This window comes from Hyaena hyaena, unplaced genomic scaffold, assembly GCF_003009895.1.
Source record: "Hyaena hyaena isolate Hyena2069 unplaced genomic scaffold, ASM300989v1 scaffold_836, whole genome shotgun sequence".
Lineage (NCBI taxonomy): Eukaryota > Metazoa > Chordata > Mammalia > Carnivora > Hyaenidae > Hyaena > Hyaena hyaena.
Genome location: NW_024081464.1, coordinates 443,397 through 464,441, shown reverse-complemented (window position 1 = coordinate 464,441; position 21,045 = coordinate 443,397). Strand labels below are relative to the sequence as shown.

At 47.7% G+C, this 21,045-nt stretch overlaps 1 protein-coding gene and 1 pseudogene across 2 annotated transcripts; one reads left to right on the top strand and one right to left on the bottom strand.

The window, feature by feature from the left end:
- The first annotated feature begins 2,264 nt into the window (after positions 1-2,264).
- Positions 2,265-3,964, top strand: LOC120222040 (annotated as a pseudogene).
- A 2,835-nt stretch (positions 3,965-6,799) lies between these two features.
- On the bottom strand, positions 6,800-19,542 carry NEIL2 (nei like DNA glycosylase 2). Of its 2 annotated transcripts, none has more exons than XM_039219733.1 (5): positions 19,391-19,542; positions 17,364-17,503; positions 11,350-11,705; positions 9,697-9,893; positions 6,800-7,827 (listed from the first exon to the last, which is right to left on the bottom strand). In XM_039219733.1, the coding sequence occupies exons 2-5, from the start codon at positions 17,499-17,501 to the stop codon at positions 7,466-7,468; spliced, it is 1,053 nt and encodes a 350-aa protein (XP_039075664.1). In that variant the 5' UTR covers positions 17,502-17,503; positions 19,391-19,542; the 3' UTR covers positions 6,800-7,465. The 2 variants fall into 2 exon arrangements, with proteins under 2 accessions (XP_039075664.1, XP_039075665.1); XM_039219734.1 differs by lacking the exon at positions 19,391-19,542 and adding an exon at positions 19,204-19,221.
- Positions 19,543-21,045: the final 1,503 nt, after the last annotated feature.

Genomic DNA, 21,045 nt, shown 5'->3' with positions numbered 1-21,045 from the left:
CATGCTCCACTGACTGAGACTGTCAGGCACCTCCGCACTGGAACTTTTAGAACATAGTCCGGCACTCACTTATCCTCCCTACCCTCAACAGCATTTTTTCCCATAACCTACTGAAACATTTTTAATACTCTTTATAATAAGCCAGACTCCCCCAACTAATGTAGGGGTCTTTTTCTTCTTTATCCTTGTGTTCCAGACCCAGCATTTAGAAGGCATTTAAGAAATCTTTATTATAGGGCACCTGGGTGGCTCAGTCAGTTAAGCGTCTGGCTTCAGCTCAGGTCACATTTCGAGGTTTGCCAGTTTGCCCCATATTGGGCTCTCTGCTGTCAGCTCAGAGCCCGGCTTGGAATCGTGGTCTCCCTTGCTCTCTGCCCCTTCCCTGCTCATGTTCTATCTCAAAAATGAACAAACATTAAAAAAAAAAAAAGAGGGAAGGAAGGGCGGGAGGGAGGAAGGAAGGAAGGAAGGAAAGGAAGGAAGGAAGGAGGAAGGAAGGATGGAAGGATGTATGTATGTTGGAAGGAAGGAAGGAAGGAGGAAGGAAGGAGGGAAGGAAGGAAGGAAGGAAGGAAGGAAGGAAGGAAGGAAGGAAGGGAGGAAAAGAAAAAAAGACTTACTGAATGGCTGGGGCCAATGAAATCTAACATTGAGTACCAAGTTTTTCACAATGTCAGTATCACATAACTCCAGTTCCTGAGATAAATAAATCTTTCCCCTAGAATCTGTTGAATACAAATCTCACCTCTCCTTACTTCTAAGTGAATCCCGGACTCTCCCTCTGTGAATCCCACCCCTCACCTGCAATGCTGTCAAGCAGAAGCCTCTCCTTCCATCCAAAAGGCACAGGGTCAGTGAGAGTAATTCTACTGTTCCATCCTCCCCCCACCCCTGCTGCTGTTTCTGTATCACCATCACCTCTTTTCTAGCTCCCATTCACTCCAGTTATGCCACATGTTCCTCCCTCCTTTCAGGACCAACCAGAACTTTCTGCCAGCCTCCTGCCATAATGAATAAAATCTTGGAGGGGAGCATGGTAACTGTGGTTTCTGTCAGCTCTCCAGGTTTCTGCTTCCACATTTCCTCCATGGAGAACCCAGTCCTTGTAATATTTTTTAATGTTTATTTATTCTTTGAAAGAGAAGAGGAGAACATGAGCAGGGCTGGCACAGAGAGAGGGAGACGCAGAACCTAAAGCAGGCTCCAGGCTCTGAGCTGTCAGCACAGAGCCCCAATGTGGGGCTCAAACCCATGAACCAGGAGATCGTGACTTGAGCCAAAGTCAGACGCTCAACCAACTGAGATGCCTAGGCGGTGCCCCCTCAACCCCACCCCAGCCTGTGTAATTCTGATGAAGTTCTGATGGTACCCACAGCAGCACCTACAACTCAACTGTTAGGTGAGGTATTTTCCCCATTCGACAGACTTTAGGTAAGTCAGTGAAGTCAGAAAAAGATGTCTGCTTCTGAGAGGACAGAGAAGGCATAAGAATGATTCTTCCATATTTTTCTGTAAACTTTATTATCTTATCCTATTTTATTTTATCTTATTGTACTCTCTCAGAGAGGGAGAGAGAGAATGTGAGTGGGGGGAAAGGGGCAGAGGGAGAGAGAATCCCAAGCAGGCTCTGCACTGTCAGCAAGCACAGAGCTTGAAGCGGGGCTAGTGAGATCATGACCTGAGCCAAAATCACATCAGATACTCAACCAACTGAGCCACGAAGAAGTGTCCCTGTTCTGTAAACTTTATCACTTGAATCTCTTGATATCTGTAATTTAAAAGATAATAAAGACACTTTAAATAATCAAGATTCTCATTCACTTCCTTGGCCTTCTACCATTCTTACCCAGACCGCCTTCAACTGTGGGTTAATACTTCGTCCATTTCATTGTTTTGGAACGCATGCTACTCTCCCTGCTGGAGAAAGTCCAGGAGGTAGAGCAATTCACCCTGCTTGTTCAATATAGCTCTGCAACCCTTCCCTTGAACCCTAAGCAGCTCTGAATTCTCAGAACAGCTATTACAAAACTCACCACCCCCCTCCTTTGTACTTGAAAAGATCATCTTTAAGTGCTGGCACTACTGTGCTCTCCAGTTTTCCCTCTTAATTAATTATATACAAATCCTCACAGTATATCCACCTTTGATTTATTTAATTTTTTGAATGTTTTTTCTTCAAATTTATTTTGAGAGAGACAGAGACAGAGCATGTGCAGGGGAGGGGCAGAGAGAGGGAGGGAAACACAGGCTCCGAAGCACATCAGATGGAGAGTAACCCCGAGAAGCTGAACAAAGTGCTGGCCCAGGCTGGGGTCACAGGCCAGTGGCGCTGCTTCGAGGGCAGGATGTGCTGGGGCTGGAGGACGACGCTCTAGGCTTGGTGCCAGCGCCTGCCTGCGCGCTGCTGCTGTTCCCCTCACGGCTCAGCATGAACTTCAGGAAAAAACAGATCGAAGAACTGAAGGGACAGGAAGTGAGTCCTAAGGTAAACTTCATGAAGCCGACCATCGGGAACTCCTGTGATACCGTCGGACTCATACATGCAGTGGCCAATAACCAGGACAAACTGGAGTTTAAGGATGGATCTGTAAAAACTCCCTTGGGCCAAAAGGTGAGGGGCTTGCAAATGAGGATACCAACCACTGTTTGATCTCAAACTCTATTTGGGTAGAAGGTCAGGGGTGGAACAACCTACCTCCTCCTGGCTTCAGCAAGCCCCTGAGATGTAAATCTTTAGTGAACATTGTGATTAGAATGGTCAAACATGTTCTTCAAGCAGCTGTTAAACAACCCGCACCTCTAACGACAAGATTCTCTCTTCTGTACACCGGCTTCGCCCCTTTCCCTCTATAAACCCTGAGCCATGGCTCGGCGGGGCGCTCTTCTGAGGATTCTTCGGGTGCTCGGGAGGGGCCATCCGGCCTGACTAAAATAAACCTGAATAACCAACTCCTTTAGTGTTTTGTGGGCTTTGTCCTCGGTGATTCTCCTTTGGAAAAGGTGGTCTAACAGATCCGTCCTGAAACAGTTTCTTTCTGAAACAGAGAAGCTGTCCCCTGAAGACAGAGCAAAATGCTCTGAGATGAGGCCATTCAGGCTGTGGCCCAGGAAGGCCAATGTCAGGTAGATGACAAAGTGAATTTTCATTTTATTCTGTTTAACAACATGGATGGCCATCTCTATGAACTTGATGGACGAATGCCTTTTCTGGTAAACCATGGCACCAGCTGAGAGGACTCCCTGCTGCAGGATGCTGCCAAGGTCTAGAGAATTCACTGAGCATGAGCAAGGGGAGGTCTGCTTTTCTCTGTGGCACTCTGCAAGGCAGCCCGATGCCCTAGGGGAGGGACAGAGCTTTCCCCTGCCTCTTCCCTTCAGCGTGAAACCTGTCCCCACAACTCAGTCTAAAATGCTTCAGTGCTTGTGGAACACAGCTGTGTTCTCCTTTGGTTCTGCAGATACACTCTCACCCTCAACCACACCCAGGCACTAGCAGAGCTCAGCTGTCCATCGAGCAAAATTGGATAGAAGCTTCAGGTGGCGAAGCATTGTGCCTCAGTATGTATTGTACTCAATAGCTTAACGCTTTAAATGGCCACTTTGGTTTGTGTCTGTTAAAGTTAAAGCCTTGGATATGGTTTAATTGTCTGTCCTTAACATAAATAAAACTTTTCTGCTGATTAAGGCATGAAGGAAAAAAAAACCAAACCCATGAACCGTGAGATCCTGACCTGAGTTGAAGTCAGACACTTAACGGATCCACCCAGTCGCCCCAATTTTTACCCTTTAATCAATGACTCTCCTCCCTGACCTCCTCTTTCTCATTTCCTTGGAGACTAACCTTCTTGAAGGATAGACCTCATCACTTCTTCCTCAGCTTCCATGCCATTTTCAGTCTCTTTAGACTGGCTCCCACTCTGCACAAATTGTTCTCTTGAAGGCTCTCATGACCGCATTTGATTGACTGACAAATGCAAAGGTCTCTTCTCAATATTCTCCTCCTTCAACTCAGCATGAGCCAGTATTATGGACTATTAGCATCTACTTGATTTTTCCTCCTGTTTTATTTGATCTTTCATGGACTGGCGTCTCTTTCTGTTCTTGCCCCTTAAACCCAAGACATTCTCTACGGTCCCACTGTGACTGCCATCTTTCCTCACACTATGTGATGGTCCCTGTTAACCTTCTCTGACTGAGCGCCATGCTCTGCGGAAGGCTCCCACAGCTGCGCCTCCCAGCCCGGCCTGCACGTGCAGAGAACCAGGCCTACCCCAACTATGCTGTCCCTCCAGCTCTGGTGCCATACAGGTGCCTCCGGCTCAACACACCTCAGGCCTGAACTTCCTCCCAGAACCTGCTCACCTCCCCGCTGATCGTCCCTTTCAGTCAGCAGGGAGGCTCCTCTAGCTCAGGCGCCAGGCCTGAGCCATCTTCAGCTCTTCCCCTCCAACCGCAGCCTCAAGTCTCCAAGTCTAGAGACCCAGGAGCTCGACCCCGTGGCTGCTCTTGCACCTCTCCCCCTTTCAATTCCCACTGCTGTTTCCGGTTCTATCACTTCTTTTAGCAACAGCAGCCAACAGTGTTTTTCTCCTTCCTTTTCTACCAATCACAATGGAGTAGACTCACACACAGGCCATGGTCCCCAGCCCTCCCCTCATGTTTCTAGAACTTTCCCAGACCATCTCCCTTTTGTATTCTGGACCAACTGTACTGATAAGATGTTGCCTTAGAGGAAACGGTCTGTCTGGACATCGTCTCTGCCCTATCATTTCACCTTTATGTTATCCCATGTGAGTTATAAAGGTAAATCTGAATTAAGGAAACATATATACGTGTAAGCATATATATACACATACACACATATATTTCTGTATAATATATATACATACATAGACATACATCCAAAACTGCAGAAGTATCTTCTCATAGATACAAATAGCGATCTATTACTCAAATAGTAGTTTCATAGCATCCAGTCTGGAAATAGGGTTTTACAAACTAATTTCAGTTAAAAACCCCATTTCCCACCCCAGCCAACTCTTACATTGAAGTCTTAACCTGCCATGCAGGATACTGGGATAGGACCTTTAAGGAGGTGATTAAAGTTAAATGAGGTCATAAATGTGGGGCCCTAACCCATATATTGGACTGGTGTCCTTCTGAGGAGAGGAAGAGACCCCGGTTATTACCGGCACATAGAGAAAAGACCCTGTGAGGACACCAAGAAGGCAGCTGTAAGCCAGAGAGGGACCTCAGGCCAAACCAACCTGCTGGCACCTTGGCTGTAGACTTTAGGCTCTGGAACCTTGAGAGCATACATTTCTGTTAAGTTTCCCATGTTGTACTATTTTGTTAGGCAACCCTAGCTGACTCATATATAGCCTAAGGTCAAAAGAATTGGCATATCTGTGAAGTAAAAAAGGTAACTAGGGTACAGCTGTTTAAGATACTTATGAAAGAAATAGAAAGTAGAAATGATTTAGATTGGATATAAGAATGTCATGACTGAGGGACACCTGGGTGGCTCAGTTGGTTAAGCATCCAACTCTTGGTTTTAGCTCAGGTCATGATCTCCCAGTTTGTGACATGGAGCCCCACATGGGGCTCTCCACTGACAGTGTGGAGCCTGCTTGGGATTCTCTCTTCTCTCTCTGCCCCTCCCCTTACTCACTTGCGCATGCTCTCTCTCAAAATAAACAAACTTTAAAAAGAACATTATTGAATAGGGTTGCATCATCACTATTGAATCCTACTGGTTGCAGGCAATGACCCAAAGAAACAAGGGACGGTGGAGAGGCACAGGTGAGAGGAGATTCAAATGATGCTTGCACAAGTGAGATCCTAAGAGATTATAGCCTTTTCCACACTCCATTCCAAGGTAGAGTAAAGGTGAAATGACTTCATGGTGAAATAAGGTTTGGAAGCAGCAGGCAGAGCAAAGTAAGAACAATTAGCAGAATTTTGCAGAATTCTGCAGAACTGGGAGATTGCAGAGTTCTGGGAGCCTTTTTGTGAGCTCCATGAAGCACCATGAGGGGGATCAGGCATTATTTGATGACAGAACCCTTCAGCTGTGAGACACCAGGGGCGATGCTTCTTCCTAGGGTCACATTTTCAGAGGTGCTGGATCAAAGGAAACTTGGCTACTTTCAGGGACATACCCCTAATGGTGTCAGTCAACACCTGGGTCAGTGGGAGGGCACAGTTATCGAGGCCTGATACAGAAGGAACTACAAAGTAGTGAGCGATACGTGTGTGCCCTTGAACCCTGTTAACTGTGTGATCTTAAGCAAGTTCTTCGGCCTCTAGAGTTCAGTTTCCTCATCTATAAAACAAAGACAACAGCAGTGAGTACTTATCTCCATGGGTCTTTTTTTTTTTTCAGATTATATGGCAATAACGAGGGTAAAGGCTTTCCTCATTTAGTACTCAGTATGTATTATTTGTGCTATAGGTTACAGGTCTGCCTTCACACATTCCTGATGGTGTAAGAGGAATGAGAGTAAAGGAAAGCCTTAAATATTAACCACTGTTTTTACAATTTTGCTCATGCAAATCACTATCTTCTACAGGTCAGAGGCTGGTGGCATTGGAAGTAAATCCATCCGGGCTCTGCCACATTTCTTGCCAGTGCAGCACACCTACAGGCAGAACTGCAGGTGTGTGTTCACCCCCTCCCTGCCCTGCTCCTTTTCAGTGGACCCATCAAACCAACTCTGCCAGTCCTACACAGCCGCCTTCACGGGGAGTTCAGGTATTTACAGTGTAAGAGCCTGACTGCCAAATAAAGACGACAACAGAAAATGCCAAAGAGCTTTATTTCACGTCAGTTCGAGACGTTGCTAACAACCTGACGACGTGTCTCTACAATCCTTGATTCTTGCGCAATTCAACGTATCAGCAGTCACAAATATATCACCTTGAGGAGGAAATAAGTAGCTTTTCTCTAAAGCTCACTGGGCATGGCAGGAAGGTGGCCAATTCCCTGGTTCCGCTCTTCCTCCCCCCTCCTTCTCTCGGGGTCTCCCTCCCCCAAGAAAGGATCCAGGTGGACCAGAATCCTCATGCTCTACTCCACCCTCATGACTGGATTCCAGTTTCCTGTTTCTCCAATGGAAGGCCTGAAAACCAACCAAGGTTTCAAAAACAAAACCCAAGGCCTGCAAAGCAACGTGGAGGCACAGCTGTTCTCCACAAGCTATCATTTTCACTGGCCTCCCACCCGGGAGGTTTCTCCCTTTACCGCTGTCATGAGTGTTCTCATCTTTCACAATGGCAGGATTCGATAGGAAGAATGAATCATAACTAGAGAAGAGGGAAAAAAAAAATCTAACCCTGTAGAAAGTGCCTTAGACAGAACACCAGAGAGATGGACAGCAGGGGCACTGACATTCCCCGGCTCCCCCCTCACTTGCGGTGCTCAGTCCCAAATACTGACAGCGCCCCCTTACCCGGCACGCGGGAATCACAGCCCCTGCAGAGCAGAGTGTGGTGAAGTAGGGGCCTGAGAGCCGGAGGAGGGCTGGCTCTGCCCTTGTTCGTTGGCCGGCAGCCTGGGCTGGCACTGCGGGCACCACCAGGTGAGCCTCTGGAAGCCGCCCGGAGGCCCAAAGGCCTCTTTCATAACCTGGTGCCCAGCGGGGCACTGCTCCTTCTGGTAGACCTGCGTGTGCTGCTGTCTGCCCTGGAACTTGCCCCGAAGCCAGTCTGCACTGAACTCTACCACATGATCCACCAGGGCCTCGAGTCGTGGAGGACTGAGGAGGGAGCCCAGAGAGAGGGGATGGATCCCAGCTCTGTACAAGGCTTCGTTCTTGATGATGTTCCCTGGGAGGAGGCAGGGAGAGGACAAGGGAGGGAAAAAGAACAGATCCATGAGGAGCCCTGTCTGCAAAGTCAGCAGAGCAAACTGCAGCTGGTTGGAAGGCAGCAGGGAGCTCCCCCAGAAGACCTGGAGCCAGCTCTACCACGGACTGGGGGCTCCTGGGCAAGTCATACAGCCTGAACCAACTTCCTGTCTGCCAAGTGGGTTTGCTAATACTTACCTTTAAGGTTGCTGTGAAGATGAAATGTAATAAACTGAGGCATGGTCCGTGTTACAGCAAAGAGGTTATCAAAACAGGCTACGGAACCTATCTGCCTCTGAACCTCTGCTCAACCAGACCCTAGCTATGTAACCTTGGAAAGTTCCTTAACTTCTATAAGCTTCACTTTCCTCATCTCTAAAATGGGGCTTGGTTACCTGGCTTTTGTGAGCAGTAAATGAGAATTCTCTCTCTTTCTCATACACATACACACACACACACACACACACAAATGCTGAGCACTGTGGCTGGTACACTGAAAGTCCTCAATAAACATTAGCTATTATTAAAATATCAAGCATAATGCCTAAAGTAGAAAGTGTTTAAGAAGTGTTATTTCATTATTTTTCTACTGCTGCCACATTCCCTGAAGTCAGTCTTGAGCCCTCCTTCTAAAATCAGTTAACTGATTCTCTTCAAAATGTTCCAACAGCACACTTTCTTTAACCTCTACTAGGCATTTGCCACAATCTATCTAAGTTATGGTGACCGAAGTCTGTGTTCGCCAGGCCCTTAATAGCCTCCTTAAGGAGGGAAGCGGAGCTTGGTGGAAGGCAGGTGTTCAGCACGCGTGGGATGGATGAACGATTCACTGCAAACTAGATTCTTGGCCCAGCTGTACCGCCTGTCTGCAATGTGTCCTTTGCTTTAGTTGCTTCATCCAAATAAAGGGAAAACGAATAAGTAACTATCCTACAGAGAAACAGTAAGAATGAAAGCAGGCCTGGCATGTTAGAGTCACTTAAGAAAATGCTGGCTGATATTACTATTGTTAGTAGTAACAGTTAGTAGAGCATTAGCTCCCGCTATAAATATTGCAAAGGCTACTTTTAGAGGTCTCTTTATTCCTCTTTATGAGCAACAGTCTTCCTGTGAAAACGTGAGGCCGTCGTCTGGTGAGCCCCTGGGCCTCCTCCCAGGTCACAAGGCGAGCTATGGCCACGGCAGGCATGAGGCGATGTTGTCGTACATCAGGTGATTTTGTCATCACCAGCTTGCTCGACTGCCTCAGTAGCCAATCACAGGTGCGGTGAGTTCTTCTAGTTCAGCCAATTAGCTGTTCTAGTTTTCACAGTGCTCAGCTCTCCCACCTCAAAATGCTCACAGTCTCATTGCTTATGACCCTTGCACAGAGAGAAGGAAACTGCTTCCCTGGTCATGTCTTTTAAGCTCCCAACGGAGGCCTGAGGCGTGTTTGCTTTGGCCAGGAGGCAGCTCCATCTGCCCCAGAGAGGCCTCGCCAGCAAATGTGCTGCTCACTGCTCTCCCACAGCAAACTGACAGCTTTCAGTTCCCAGCAGACACGGATCAGGTGATCGAGTTCCTCCTGCGTGCCAGGCACCGCACCAGGCAGTGAAGCATTCAAGGAGGAAGAAGACGGGACTCTCGCCCCCTTAGGAAATTATGCTGGCATGTGGCCACCAGCTGACTTCAGCTTCTAATATAATTAGGATGCAAATTCTGCAGCTGGGAGAGAAGGTAGAAACTGCCTAATCTAACCCCTTGAGTTTAAAAATGAGGAAAGTGAAGCTGAAGAGGTTAAATGATGGCCTCAAGACCAGCCGTACTGGCGCACCTGGGGTGGGTATCCTCCCTTTCCCATCAGTCATACCTAAACCTGAGAAGTATCTTTGGTCCAGCAGTGTATAGCAGACAGGCTGCTCCTGGCTCAGAACTTCTAAGGCTTGTCCTCGATGGAACTTTTCAGACAAGATGTCAGAGGTGGGTGTGACCACTGGGGAAGGGCTCCAAGCCATCTGACAATTATAAAATGCCAGGAAGCCGCCACCGCCAAAGTACAGGACCAACCTGGGAAGAAAGAAAAGATCATGCATACGTGGTGCATACATTTCAGGGCACGCATACACACAGCTCCCACTCGAGAGTCAGGCCAGACTGTCCACAGTGCTCCTACTCCACAGTCATGATTAACCCAGGGAAGCTAAGACCCCCAAAGAGAAAAGGTACGGCTCTGCCAGAGTCATAAAAGTCTCAGGGCTAAATGCAGTGATTAAAAGAAAACATCTGTCTCGCTCCACTTCTCTGACCACAGCAATACATGGTCACTGAAGACAATGTGGAACACACTAAGCCCGACAGTGTGGCAATCTGCACAAAACAGTCTGTTATAAAGGACAGAGAAATGAACGCTAAAGAGGCACGAACTCCCAGTCTAGGCAGGATTTACTAAGAAATCCGTATTCACACGTACTCCCAGGGGATTCCTGAATTCCAAGGACAGAGGAGAAACTTTATGAACTTTGATAAAGAAATAATGGGTTACTTTGTAAGGGCAGATAATCAGACCGCAACTGAACTCCACATCTGAAAGGGAATATCCACATAGCTGACCTAGATGGTACCTTCCGTGGAAGTAAAAAGACAGCTTCAGAGGAAGAGGACTTGGAGACACATCTCCCATAGCATCTGAGGTTAACTACTCAAGGAAAACTATGTGTCCAATGGAAATGAGATCAGTAGGGCCCTCAAGCCAAGGTGAATAGAAAAGGGGGTGGGTCATAAGGGGCAGCACTGGGTTGCATAATATTTATTGTGAGATATAAGTACAGCAGCATACCTGAGAACCATAATGTGTAAGGAAGGGATATGTGTATGTATATGTAATACATATATTATTTATATATATAAAATTTATATATATAATTTATATATATTATATATGTATACACATACACACACACACAGAATTCAGCTAAGTGTGAGCACTTCTGCAAAGCCATGAGTATGTGCATTCTCAGCGACCAGCAACACACACACACACACACACACACACACACACACACAAAGAATTCAGCTAAGTGTGAGCACTTCTGCAAGGCCATGAGAATGTGCATTCTCAAGGACCAGCAATGACTCCTCTGGGAATCTGCACTAAGGAAATAATCCTGAAAATGGACAGAGATTTACACACCAAGATATTCCTCTCACGGTGCAGTAGTCAAGCCGTACAATGTCCTTCAGAGCCATCCCATCCTCAAGAGCCACGCTTTTGGGAAAGTTCTTCCTTTTTTCTAAGCTGCCCCCATAGGTTTCCTCCCCTCTCTGAGTACAGACCACAGTGTGCTATTACAGGTAGACAGAGAAGCGTCTTCTCTCTCATAGGATGTGCGCACCCCGAGAGCAGGGAGGACAGCCATGTGAGCGAGCCCACAGAGCCGGGCCCCAAGCCTGCATGAAGGGGCTGTGTTAAATACTGCCCACCCTGCAGAGCCACAGGTCCCGGCCTGCTCAACCACACCATTACCTTGGAATGGGGTCCCTCCAGTCACCCTTCTTGTTTGCTTTCTTCGCTCTGGAGAACTCGTTCACCCAAATGCTGCCAAATAAACCAAAGCTGACCTGCAGCCACCTCTCAGCGGCCCCTGCGGGAGTGCCTCTCTGCAAACACTCCAAGCCATTGTCTCCACTGGGAACGACACGCTCCATGGACGGACATAACTGGTTAGAGATTTCCCAGCTGCTGGGCCCCAAGGCCTGCTTTTGGTCCTCAGCCTCTTCCTCCCTCTCTCCTTCCTGCAGAAGCTCTGGCAGTGACTTGTTGCCAAGGGACCCAAGTTCTTCATCTGGATCAAATCTAAGGAATAATTTCTTTCCATGGACCTGGAAAAAAAATGCACATGATCTAATAAGACTTGGCTATGGAGTTGTTTGTGCTCTCCCAAAATCTGTATGTTGAAACTTAACCCATAGTGTAATGGTATCTGGAGGTGAGGCCTCTGGGAGGTAATTAGGCCATGAGGGTGAGGTCTTCATGAATGGGATTAGTGTCCTTAAAAGAGACCTCAGAAAGCTCCCGTGCCCTTTCCATCAGGTGAGGATGGCAAGAAGATGGTTGTCTATGAATTAGGGTGCAGGTCCTCACCAGACACCCAAACCTCCAGGCCATCTGATCTTGGATTTCCAGCCTCTGGAACTGTAAGAGATAAATCTCTTTGGTGGACAAGTCCCCTCATCTGTGGTATTCTGCTAAAGTAGTCTGAATGGACTGGGACAGCCTTACAGACCCAGAAAAGGGAAGACGAGAAGAGGGGTATGCAGATCTCTCTCTGAATGCAAATTTATCCCCTTCTGCCCCTTCCATGAAGCTTTCTCAAGTTGAGTGTTTTGTACCTGGCTTTTGCTCTCCACTCAAGTCGTGTAGGCAGTTAGCAGACAGTTTTCTTTCTTTTTTTTTTTAAATGTTTTATTTATTTCTGAGAGAGAGAGACCGCGTGAACAGGGGAGGGTCAGAGAGAGAGGGAGACACAGAATCCGAAACAGGCTCCAGGCTCTGAGCTGGCAGCACAGGGCCCAACATGGGGCTCGAACCCACGAACCGTGAGATCATGACCTGAGCCGAAGTCGGACGCTTAACCAACTGAGCCACCCAGGCGCCCCTAGCAGACAGTTTTCAATGTGACTGAAAGCAAGACTTAGATTAGCAATGACACAGATTCACGCTAGACAGCAGGACGACACTACAATTCCTGAGGGGAAATGCTCCTAGTGCTTTCACAGGTTGGCTAAGAAATAAATGCAAATTGTCATTCTTGTATTTAATTAATATCTTTTTCTTTGTTAGAAATAACCAACACACACACACACACACACACCCCCCACCCCACACAAACAGACAGCAGGTAAAGTATTGTATTTTATACACTGTAAATATACAATGTATTTTACACATCTTAAAATCTGGTACCTCTCAACTCACTAAACTGGATTTAGAATAATCAACCACAAGAGAACTCACAATAAAAATATAATCAGTAGGGGCGCCTGGGTGGCTCAGTCGGTTAAGCATCTGACCTCAGCTCAGGTCATGATCTCACGGGTTCGTGGGTTGGAGCCCCGTATCGGGTTGTGTGCTGACAGCTAGCTCAGAGCCTGGAGCCTGTTTCAGAATCTGTGTCTCCCTCTCTCTCTGATCCTCCCCTGTTCACGCTGTCTCTCTCAGAAATAAATAAAAACATTAAAAAAATAAAAAAACGATAATCAATAAAAATTGAGTATCAATCAACAAAAAGTGATTAGTGAATCAAACCATAACATGTATATAAAATATAATAAGGAAAAGAATTCACCTCATACCAATGAAAATGATTTCAGTAAAAGAGGAGAAAAGGAAGTATAGGTAAAAGAATGTTCCAGCTGCTTCGTATTCTATTTTCATTTTGCTAGCCCTAGTATGTAATATGCATGTCCAGATTCCAGGATGAGCTGATCCTGCATGATTTGAAATCCAGGCAAAACCAAAACACCTGGCATCAATAATGGAATCACCTATGGTACTTTCTCAGCTACCAAAAGTACATAGAGATCACACAGTTCTGATATCATCTCCAGTTTGTCAATAAGTATAAACATTATTACTGTAGCAGTTCTTCAAAATCCTCTCTCTAAAAGAGGGCATTACCAGGGCGCCTGGGTGGCTCAGTCAGTTGAGTGTCAGACTTCGGATCAGGTCATGATCTCACGGTTCATGGGTTCAAGCCCCGTGTCAGGCTCTGTGCTGACAGCCAGAGAGCCTGGAGCCTGTTGCACATTCTGTGTCTCCCTCTCTCTCTGACCCTCCCCTGCTCACACTGTCTCTCTGTCTCAGAAATAAATAAAACATTAAAAATTTTTTTAAATAAATAAAGAGGGCATTACCTTTCTCAATAATTCCAGAATAACTCCTCTGTAAATCTGAACACAGTAGTTTGCTGCTACATATTAGAAAACGCTTCACTGAGCAACATAAAAAAACTGGAGAAAGAATTAAGTAGGCAAAACAGGGTTTGCTCCAGATAATACTCTCTTCATGAAAATTCACCAATGTTGGTATAATGCTGATGAAAATATTTGTCAAATGCCCCTCTCGGGGTCAAAACAATCATCAGGTCAAAAATGCCTAGGTCAAGACATCATTGGCAATTTCTACTGTCTCTCTTTTAAATTCCTGTGAAATGGTTGTTATTTCAATTAACTAACCATTAGTTGAGCTTATACGATGTGTCAGGCAGTATGCTAGGCTCTGAGGGCATACAGATGAGTAAGTCTCCACTCTTTCCCTTTGGAAACTCATTATTTCAAAAGGAAATTCTTGACACAAGCTACAACATGGATGAACCTCGAAAACACTATGCTTAGTCAGTTAAAGCAGTCACAAAAGAACACATGTTGCATGATTCCATATATGCATATATTCCAAAAAACGTGAAATGTTTTTTTAAAAAGGGCAAATCTATAGAAGCAGAAAATACATTAGTGTTGTTTAGGGCTGGGGATAGAAGGCTGGGATAAAATGGGGAGTGACTGCTAAGAGGTACAGGGTTTCTTTCTGGGGAGATGAAAATGTTCTAAAATCGATTGTGCTAATAATGGTTGTAAAACTATGTGAAGATACTAAATGCCACCAAATTGCACATTTTAAATAAACTGTATGTTATGTGAATTATATCTCAGTATATAATTGAGATAATTGGAGGATTGGTTAAAAGTCTAATTATGTAGTGGGGTGGGAGATCTAACCCAAAAAGGATGGAATAGAAACATTAGCAGCCATGTGAGGACTCAATATTTATCCCCCATGCACTCTTTCTCGGGCAGCTCCCGGAGTGTGTGCTTTGTAAAACGAGAGGGGAAAACAAAGGAGAAGACATGGAACCTGGTGTCGGGGGTGCTGCTGACTGGCTCCCCAGCTCGCTCTCTCCTCTTCCCTACTGACAAACCTGCCGAATTATGGGGATCTCAATATTCTCCGCTAAAAACCTCTGTCTCCCAGACTCCCTTAGCAATGAGGCAGCCAGTGATATATATGCAGGAGTGGTCAAATGTGATTTCCGGAAAAGCTCTTTCAATCAGGTGAGCCATGAGGTGCCTGGGTGGCTCACTCAGTTAAATGTCTGACTCTTGGTTTCAGCTCAGGTCATGATGTCCCAGTTCGTGGGATCAAGCCCTGAGTCAGGCGCTGCACTGTCAGTGAGGGGCATGCTTGGGATTCTCTCTCCTCTCTCTGGCCCTCCCCCACTCTCTCTCTCTCAAAGTAACTAATAAAACAGGTGAACCAGCAGCTTCCAGGTCCCTTCTGCCCTATCCCCCTTCCTTCCTCTTTCTTCTTGCCTCGAATGTAATGGCTGGAATCCCAGCAGTCATGTTATCATCATGAGGATGAGGGTCACACCTCAGGGAGTGGAGAGCAGAGAACCCGATGCCTAATGATCACGTGTTGTTCCCATACCACCCTGGACTGTGTTCTCTGGACTTCCCATTATTTCAAGGGTGGGGGGAGGGGGGGAATCTCCAGACATGAATAAGTTGTTCTTCTGAATCCGTTATGAGTAATAAAACACAATTCCAGATACAGAAACTGGAGAACCGACAAGGAAAGACAGGGAAGTGACATGCCAGAAAAACAGGTGGCATGGAGTGGAGCCAATCTTTTCCCTGCTTCATCAGCCCACTGTTCTCATTCTGTCTCCATTTCCCTGTCTGTAACTGCTTCACAAACCTCAAATGCCCTTTCTTTTCCTTTTGGACCATCAAAATCCTCCATCCTTCAAGATCCAACTCAAATCCCACCTCCGTCATGAAGTCTTTTACTCCAGGCCACAAGGACCTCTTCTCTGCTGAGGCCCTCAAATGGGCCTTAATCATATGTTCCCCTCCTTCCTGTTCACCATTACCTAACAGTTTCTTCTGTTGCAGATCCAGGTCTTACTTTCCAAATTCGACTCTCAGATCCTTAGGAGGGAGAGATGCAGAGAAGGAAGTGCAGTGGTGAGAACTTACCACCCACATGCCAGGCTGTTCCCCAAGGCCATGTCCCAGAAGTTTCTTGGGCTCCCACAACTGCCGGTTTCTGCCTTGGTTTCCTAGGAAACCGGCTCCCAGTTCCATCTCCAGGCTCCCTTTGCACACAGTCTTCAGTCCACTCAGCCATTCCGTAAATATTCTCTGAGAGCCAGCTCTGTGGCAGGCACGGGCTAAGTGCTAGTGATCCGGAGATGAAAGGATAGAACCCTGCCCCTGCAAACCTTGCAATGTAGCAGCTGGTAAAAGAGTCCAAAGGCTCCCGTGGGAGAAGCACAAATCTGGAAGCCAAGGGGCCGGGGCTCCAGGTGGCTGTGTTAATTTGGGTTGAGAGTTCTACCTCTCTGAGCCCCCATCTCCAAATGTTGAAAATATAAGTGAAGGTCTAAGGCCTCTTTCAGTTCTAACCAAGAATGGTTTTATAACCCATGGGCTATGTGTGCAGGGAAAGGTTTGGAAAAAAGAATCAGCATTGATGGAGCACCTATCTGTGCCAGGCATAAAGTCTGTTTAATACAGTTTTAACTGGTAAGTTATTTAACCCCATTTTACAACTGCAGAAAGGAGAGCTGAAAGATTAAGTAATTTGCTTAAGAGCAAACAGCTAAATACCAGAGCTAATTCATTTTTTCTATAGAAAATTACCATATCTATGCCCCTAAAAGCAGGCACCTGCTTAGTGCTAGGCATACAACAATACCAATGAGGGCACAGGTCCTGCCGTTTACCTGTCTCCTCCAGGCAACAAGCAAAACAAATTCAATAGGAGGACCCCCCCCTTTTGGGGGGGGCGCCTAGAAGCAGAGAGAAGTCTCTCCCCAGCCTTAGAGCAGGCAAGTCAGGCTTCTCAGAGGAAGTGATGGCAAAGCTGAATCCTGAAGACGAAGAATTACCACGGTCACATGAAGGAACAGGAATGGGGGCAGATTTGGAGAAAAAAGGAAGACCTGCCCAAACAGGGGAACAGCATGTCAAAACCCTGCGCAAGAAGGATTGGTAGAGGAGGCCCAGATAGGTCAGTAAGACTGGAAGAGAGATTTAGGGCAGGGCACAAAGCAGGGCCAGAGGAGGAGCCACAAGTCAGACCACAGGAGCCACGGGAGCTCCTTGAGACAACTGACTTATGCTCAGGGCAAGAATGAGCCAACCTGAATCTAGATCAGAAGGCTATGCTCTTCTTGCCTTCCGGCCTTGCTAGTTCCCAACAGCTGGAGTGACCAGAATCGCTCCAGACTCTGAATTGGCATCCCCAGCTCAGGCATGCACAGTACACTTTTTATAGCTTCACAGGCCACTGTGATGCCCACTTCTGGCTGGGAACTATCAGACTGAGAGGGGCTGCGTGGGGTCCTAGGGTGGCTGTCGTGGGCTCAAGGAAGCGACAGCATGGAGAGTCTGCAGATAAATTCTAAGGGAGTCACAGGATAGGCTGATGGAGGCAGCCATTTACGTGCAGTATCAAGCAAGCCCGGATGAACTCACCTGGTTGTCTTGAAGCCACAGGAACTGAAGGCTGGCAGGGTTGAGCTTCTTACTGCTGCCCCCTGTCTTGACCACCTGCTGCCCCACAAAGGGGGAGACCAAGTGGTGGAACTTCCTCACAGACGGTCCTTCCGGCATCCCTGCAGGCAGAAGTGGGGAAAAGAAGCCCCTGACCTAGCTAGCTTTTCTCTAGCATTACTGATGGGTACCAAGTTCCAAGCAGCTGTTTTTTGCCACCAGCTTGAAGAGTATATATGGCCAAAAAGGGAGTGCGGCTGAGAAGAGGGATCAGATCAAAGAGAAGGACCAGCTGTGCCAGGGTGTGGGCCAGTTTCCCAGTAATGGTTTCCTTCTCCAGCCCCTCTCACCCTTCTTCATGCAGCAAACCTGTTACACACCAACAGCACGCCAGGCATCACCTCACGGGAGCCTCCACTTTGCTCCTGCGGCAGCCTGAATGGGAGCTGCTGGCCTAGGTATTTTTTGCCTGCCCTTGGGGGCCCCAGACTCCTCTCCAGGCTTTCTCTGTCCTCCCCCTTCTTCAAAAGCAATCATTCCAACCACTGCTGCTGATTTCTCTCCCCACTTTCAGGGGAGAAATGGTGATGGAAAAGAAGGCTGTAAGGGACACAGAAAAAAAGATATGGATCTGGTCTCCCCAGGGCCACCCCACTAGTAGGGGCTCTGTGTATGTGATGACAGACAATACAGAGTTCAGAACCATGACAAGTGCAGACGAGGATCATGTTAGTTCTGAGCAGGAAGAGGCCACATGCAGCTTAACTACAGATAATTATTCCTGGTAACTGAAGACAGCTGGCATTGTTTTAACCCTGATCCATGCTTATCTGTGACCCTCATCTCTCCCTGCCCCAAATCACCCAAGTTCACTCAGAGTTTTACGTATACGCATTCAGATGTTTGAGTCTGAGTGGTCGCTATCCTGGCTTCTTGCAGCTAGGTGAGCCTCCCCACCCCCTTAACCAGGGCACACGACTTAACCATCCCTTTCCTCACCTGCACAAGACTGTAAGTTATGACAAAACCCCAAAGAACTAAGTAGGTACTTGGCATGGTGGTAGCTATCGTATTTCAGCAATTCTAAAAAAAGTTAAAGTTTTCCGAAGTGAGGATGCCTCTTACTATATCCATGCTTTCTCATAGTTTAATTAGCAGCACGTTCAATAATGTGTATTTTAAATTTGATGGTGCTTTAGATTCGCTGAAAACTAGCGCTATTTCCCTTAATCAGACCTTCAAGATACTGGAGAGGCTTTACTTACAAAAAGTTCTGGATTGCAAGGAGACCTGCCAGACTGCAACGGACCTTACCCTCAACCAGCTCTATGTACCCAGGTCATCTCCAACGGTGGAAGCTTCTGGAAAAAGCGTCCATCTGAAATTCACTTAACCTTTGAAATTTCTTGACACGGGGGGTGTATTTCTTTTAGGTATATTTATGGAGACGTACAACTGGGCAGGAAGTTGCCTCTGCCATAGCCTTAAGAGGTCGGAAGGGGGAAAGACAAAGATTTGATGGGATAGCTTGCCTGCCTACTCTCAAGCCCCCTCCTTCCAGAGGCCAACCGCCTCAGTGAGGCTGATGAACGGCTTCCTAGGAGACCACACTGAAAGTGGCAGAGGAGAGGGGCTTCAGGGCGTCCTCGCTTCTTGAATCAAACCACTCACTCCCAGAGGGAGGCTCTAAAATGGCTGCTATTCCCGAGTCTCTCGGGGTGAGGCGGAAAGATGGGTGGGCGCACAGACAGGCCTGAAGGGCAAGTGGGGGGCCTCCCAAGGGTAAATGCAGGGACGCACAACGGTAAACAAACCAACCAACCAAAAACCTGGGCCTCGGCTGCGGGCTCCGAAAGGGATGCTTCTAGAACTGTCGGTCACTGCGTCGTCGCGCAGGTGACGACTCCGCGCAGGCCGCGGGAGCTCCGCGCACCGCTGCGCAGGGAGCCTGCGCCGCCCCCGGCCAGCTTCCCTCTCCCCCCGGGCGGGGGCCGGCCGGCTGAACTCACCGGCTCCGGGCCCGCACCCCGCGGCGCGCCCCAGGACCGCGACGGGGCCGGCACGCCGCCTCGGGCGCAGGACGCAGAGAACTCAGCGGCCAGCGTGCACTCGGCTCTGGCCGCGGAACGGTCCCGGGAGTGGGTAGCCGCCGCGGATCCCGGTCCCGAGGCGGGGCGGGGTAGCAGCAGGCTCCCCCTCTAGGGGGGCAGGGCTCCGGTGTTCCGTCAGGGCTTGGCGTGGAGCGGGACTCCGCCCCCGAGAGTTAGGGGGCGAGCGCAGGGGGAGGGCCCTGCTCTGGCCGAGGGAGCGCGCGAGGCTCCTCCCCTGAGGGAGTGGCCGCGTAGATCAAGATCTAGCACCTGGCGGAGGGGAAGCAAACCGCCTTTGGGAACGTTTATTGTCTTAGGAAGAGTGGCAGCCATAGAGAAAACTTAAATTCCTGAATAGGAGAACTTTGTGTGGTTCGCGCAAAACCTTTTTTGAGTTGATTGTGCACGGCGTCCAAGCTTAGGTCATTTTGGAAAGGAAACATGTTTCAAGAAAGTCTCATGAAAGTTTTCAAGGGTGGGATCTTTCCCTTTACATTATTTAAATATTATTTAAGTTTGCCATAAGCAAATTTTGCTTTAAAAGTCATATTTAAATTTTTACCAGAGAGTAATAAAGATAAAATGGTAGATTATTTAAAAATAAGTATGTTCTTTAAAAAATTTTTTTAAATGTTTTATTTTTGAAAGAGAGAGAGAGCACAAGTATGGGAGGAGCAGAGAGAGAGGGAGACAGAATCCGAAGCAGGCTATCAGCGCAGAGCCCGACATGGGGTCGAACCCACGAACCGTGAGGTCATGACCTGAAAATATGTTTTTGGGGCGCCTGGGTGGCTCAGTCAGTTGAGCGTCCGACTTCGGCTCAGGTCATGATCTCATGGTTCGTGGGTTTGAGTCCGGCGTCGGGGCTCTGGGCTGACAGCTCAGAGCCTGGAGCCTGCTTGGGATTCTGTGTCTCCCTCTCTCTCTCTGCCCCTCCCCCACTCATGCTCTGTCTCTCTGTCTCAATAATAAATAAACATTAAAAATAATAAATAAATAAAAATAAATAGGTTCCATTGTTAGTTCTCCAAAGAGGTTGGGGAGCCAGCACTTTCCAAGAAGACAGAGGAATTTTTGGAAGTGCCAGAGCAGGTGTTCTGGACTGTCAAGGATAGCAGGTAGCAGGTACCATAGACCCTGGCCAAGAGGATCCTGAGGGGGTCTTGGCCAGCACAGGAGACAGGCCAGTCCCTTAGCAGATTGTGTCTTGCTGACTGAGACAGAGCAGAACCTTCTACTAAAGGGGATGGGGCAGGAAGTGAGGAGAGGAAGGCTGGGAGGCTTGGGACACTTAAGTTCCTCAGCATAGAGGAACCCTGGAGACAGAGGGGATGAGGTTTGCAGGTGCAGAATTTCCAGGTGGGAAACTGGGATCCCCTGAGAACCTTCTGGTCTCCCTCTTGCTATATCTGGCCTCTTTTGGAGAACATCACCATCAGGGTGCCCCCTGCTGTAGGATCTGCACAAATGGTAGCTTCTGGATTCTCTAAATCCCTATTCTCTAGGCTCGGGCTGACCTGGGTAGGAAGGCAGAGCCCCAGTCATTGCCTCAGCTCTTGGAATGAATGCTGGGT

Bases quoted from the DNA above. Each gene is read 5' to 3' on its own strand.
- NEIL2 (XM_039219733.1), bottom strand. From the start codon at position 17,501: ATGCCGGAAGGACCGTCTGTGAGGAAGTTCCACCACTTGGTCTCCCCC. The intron at 9,894-11,349 runs GTAATGGTGTGG...CTTTCTTCCCAG, and splicing joins TGGAGGGACCCCATTCCAAG to GTTGGTCCTGTACTTTGGCG. The intron at 7,828-9,696 runs GTATGACTGATG...GCCTCCTCCCAG, and splicing joins AAGATACTTCTCAGGTTTAG to GGAACATCATCAAGAACGAA.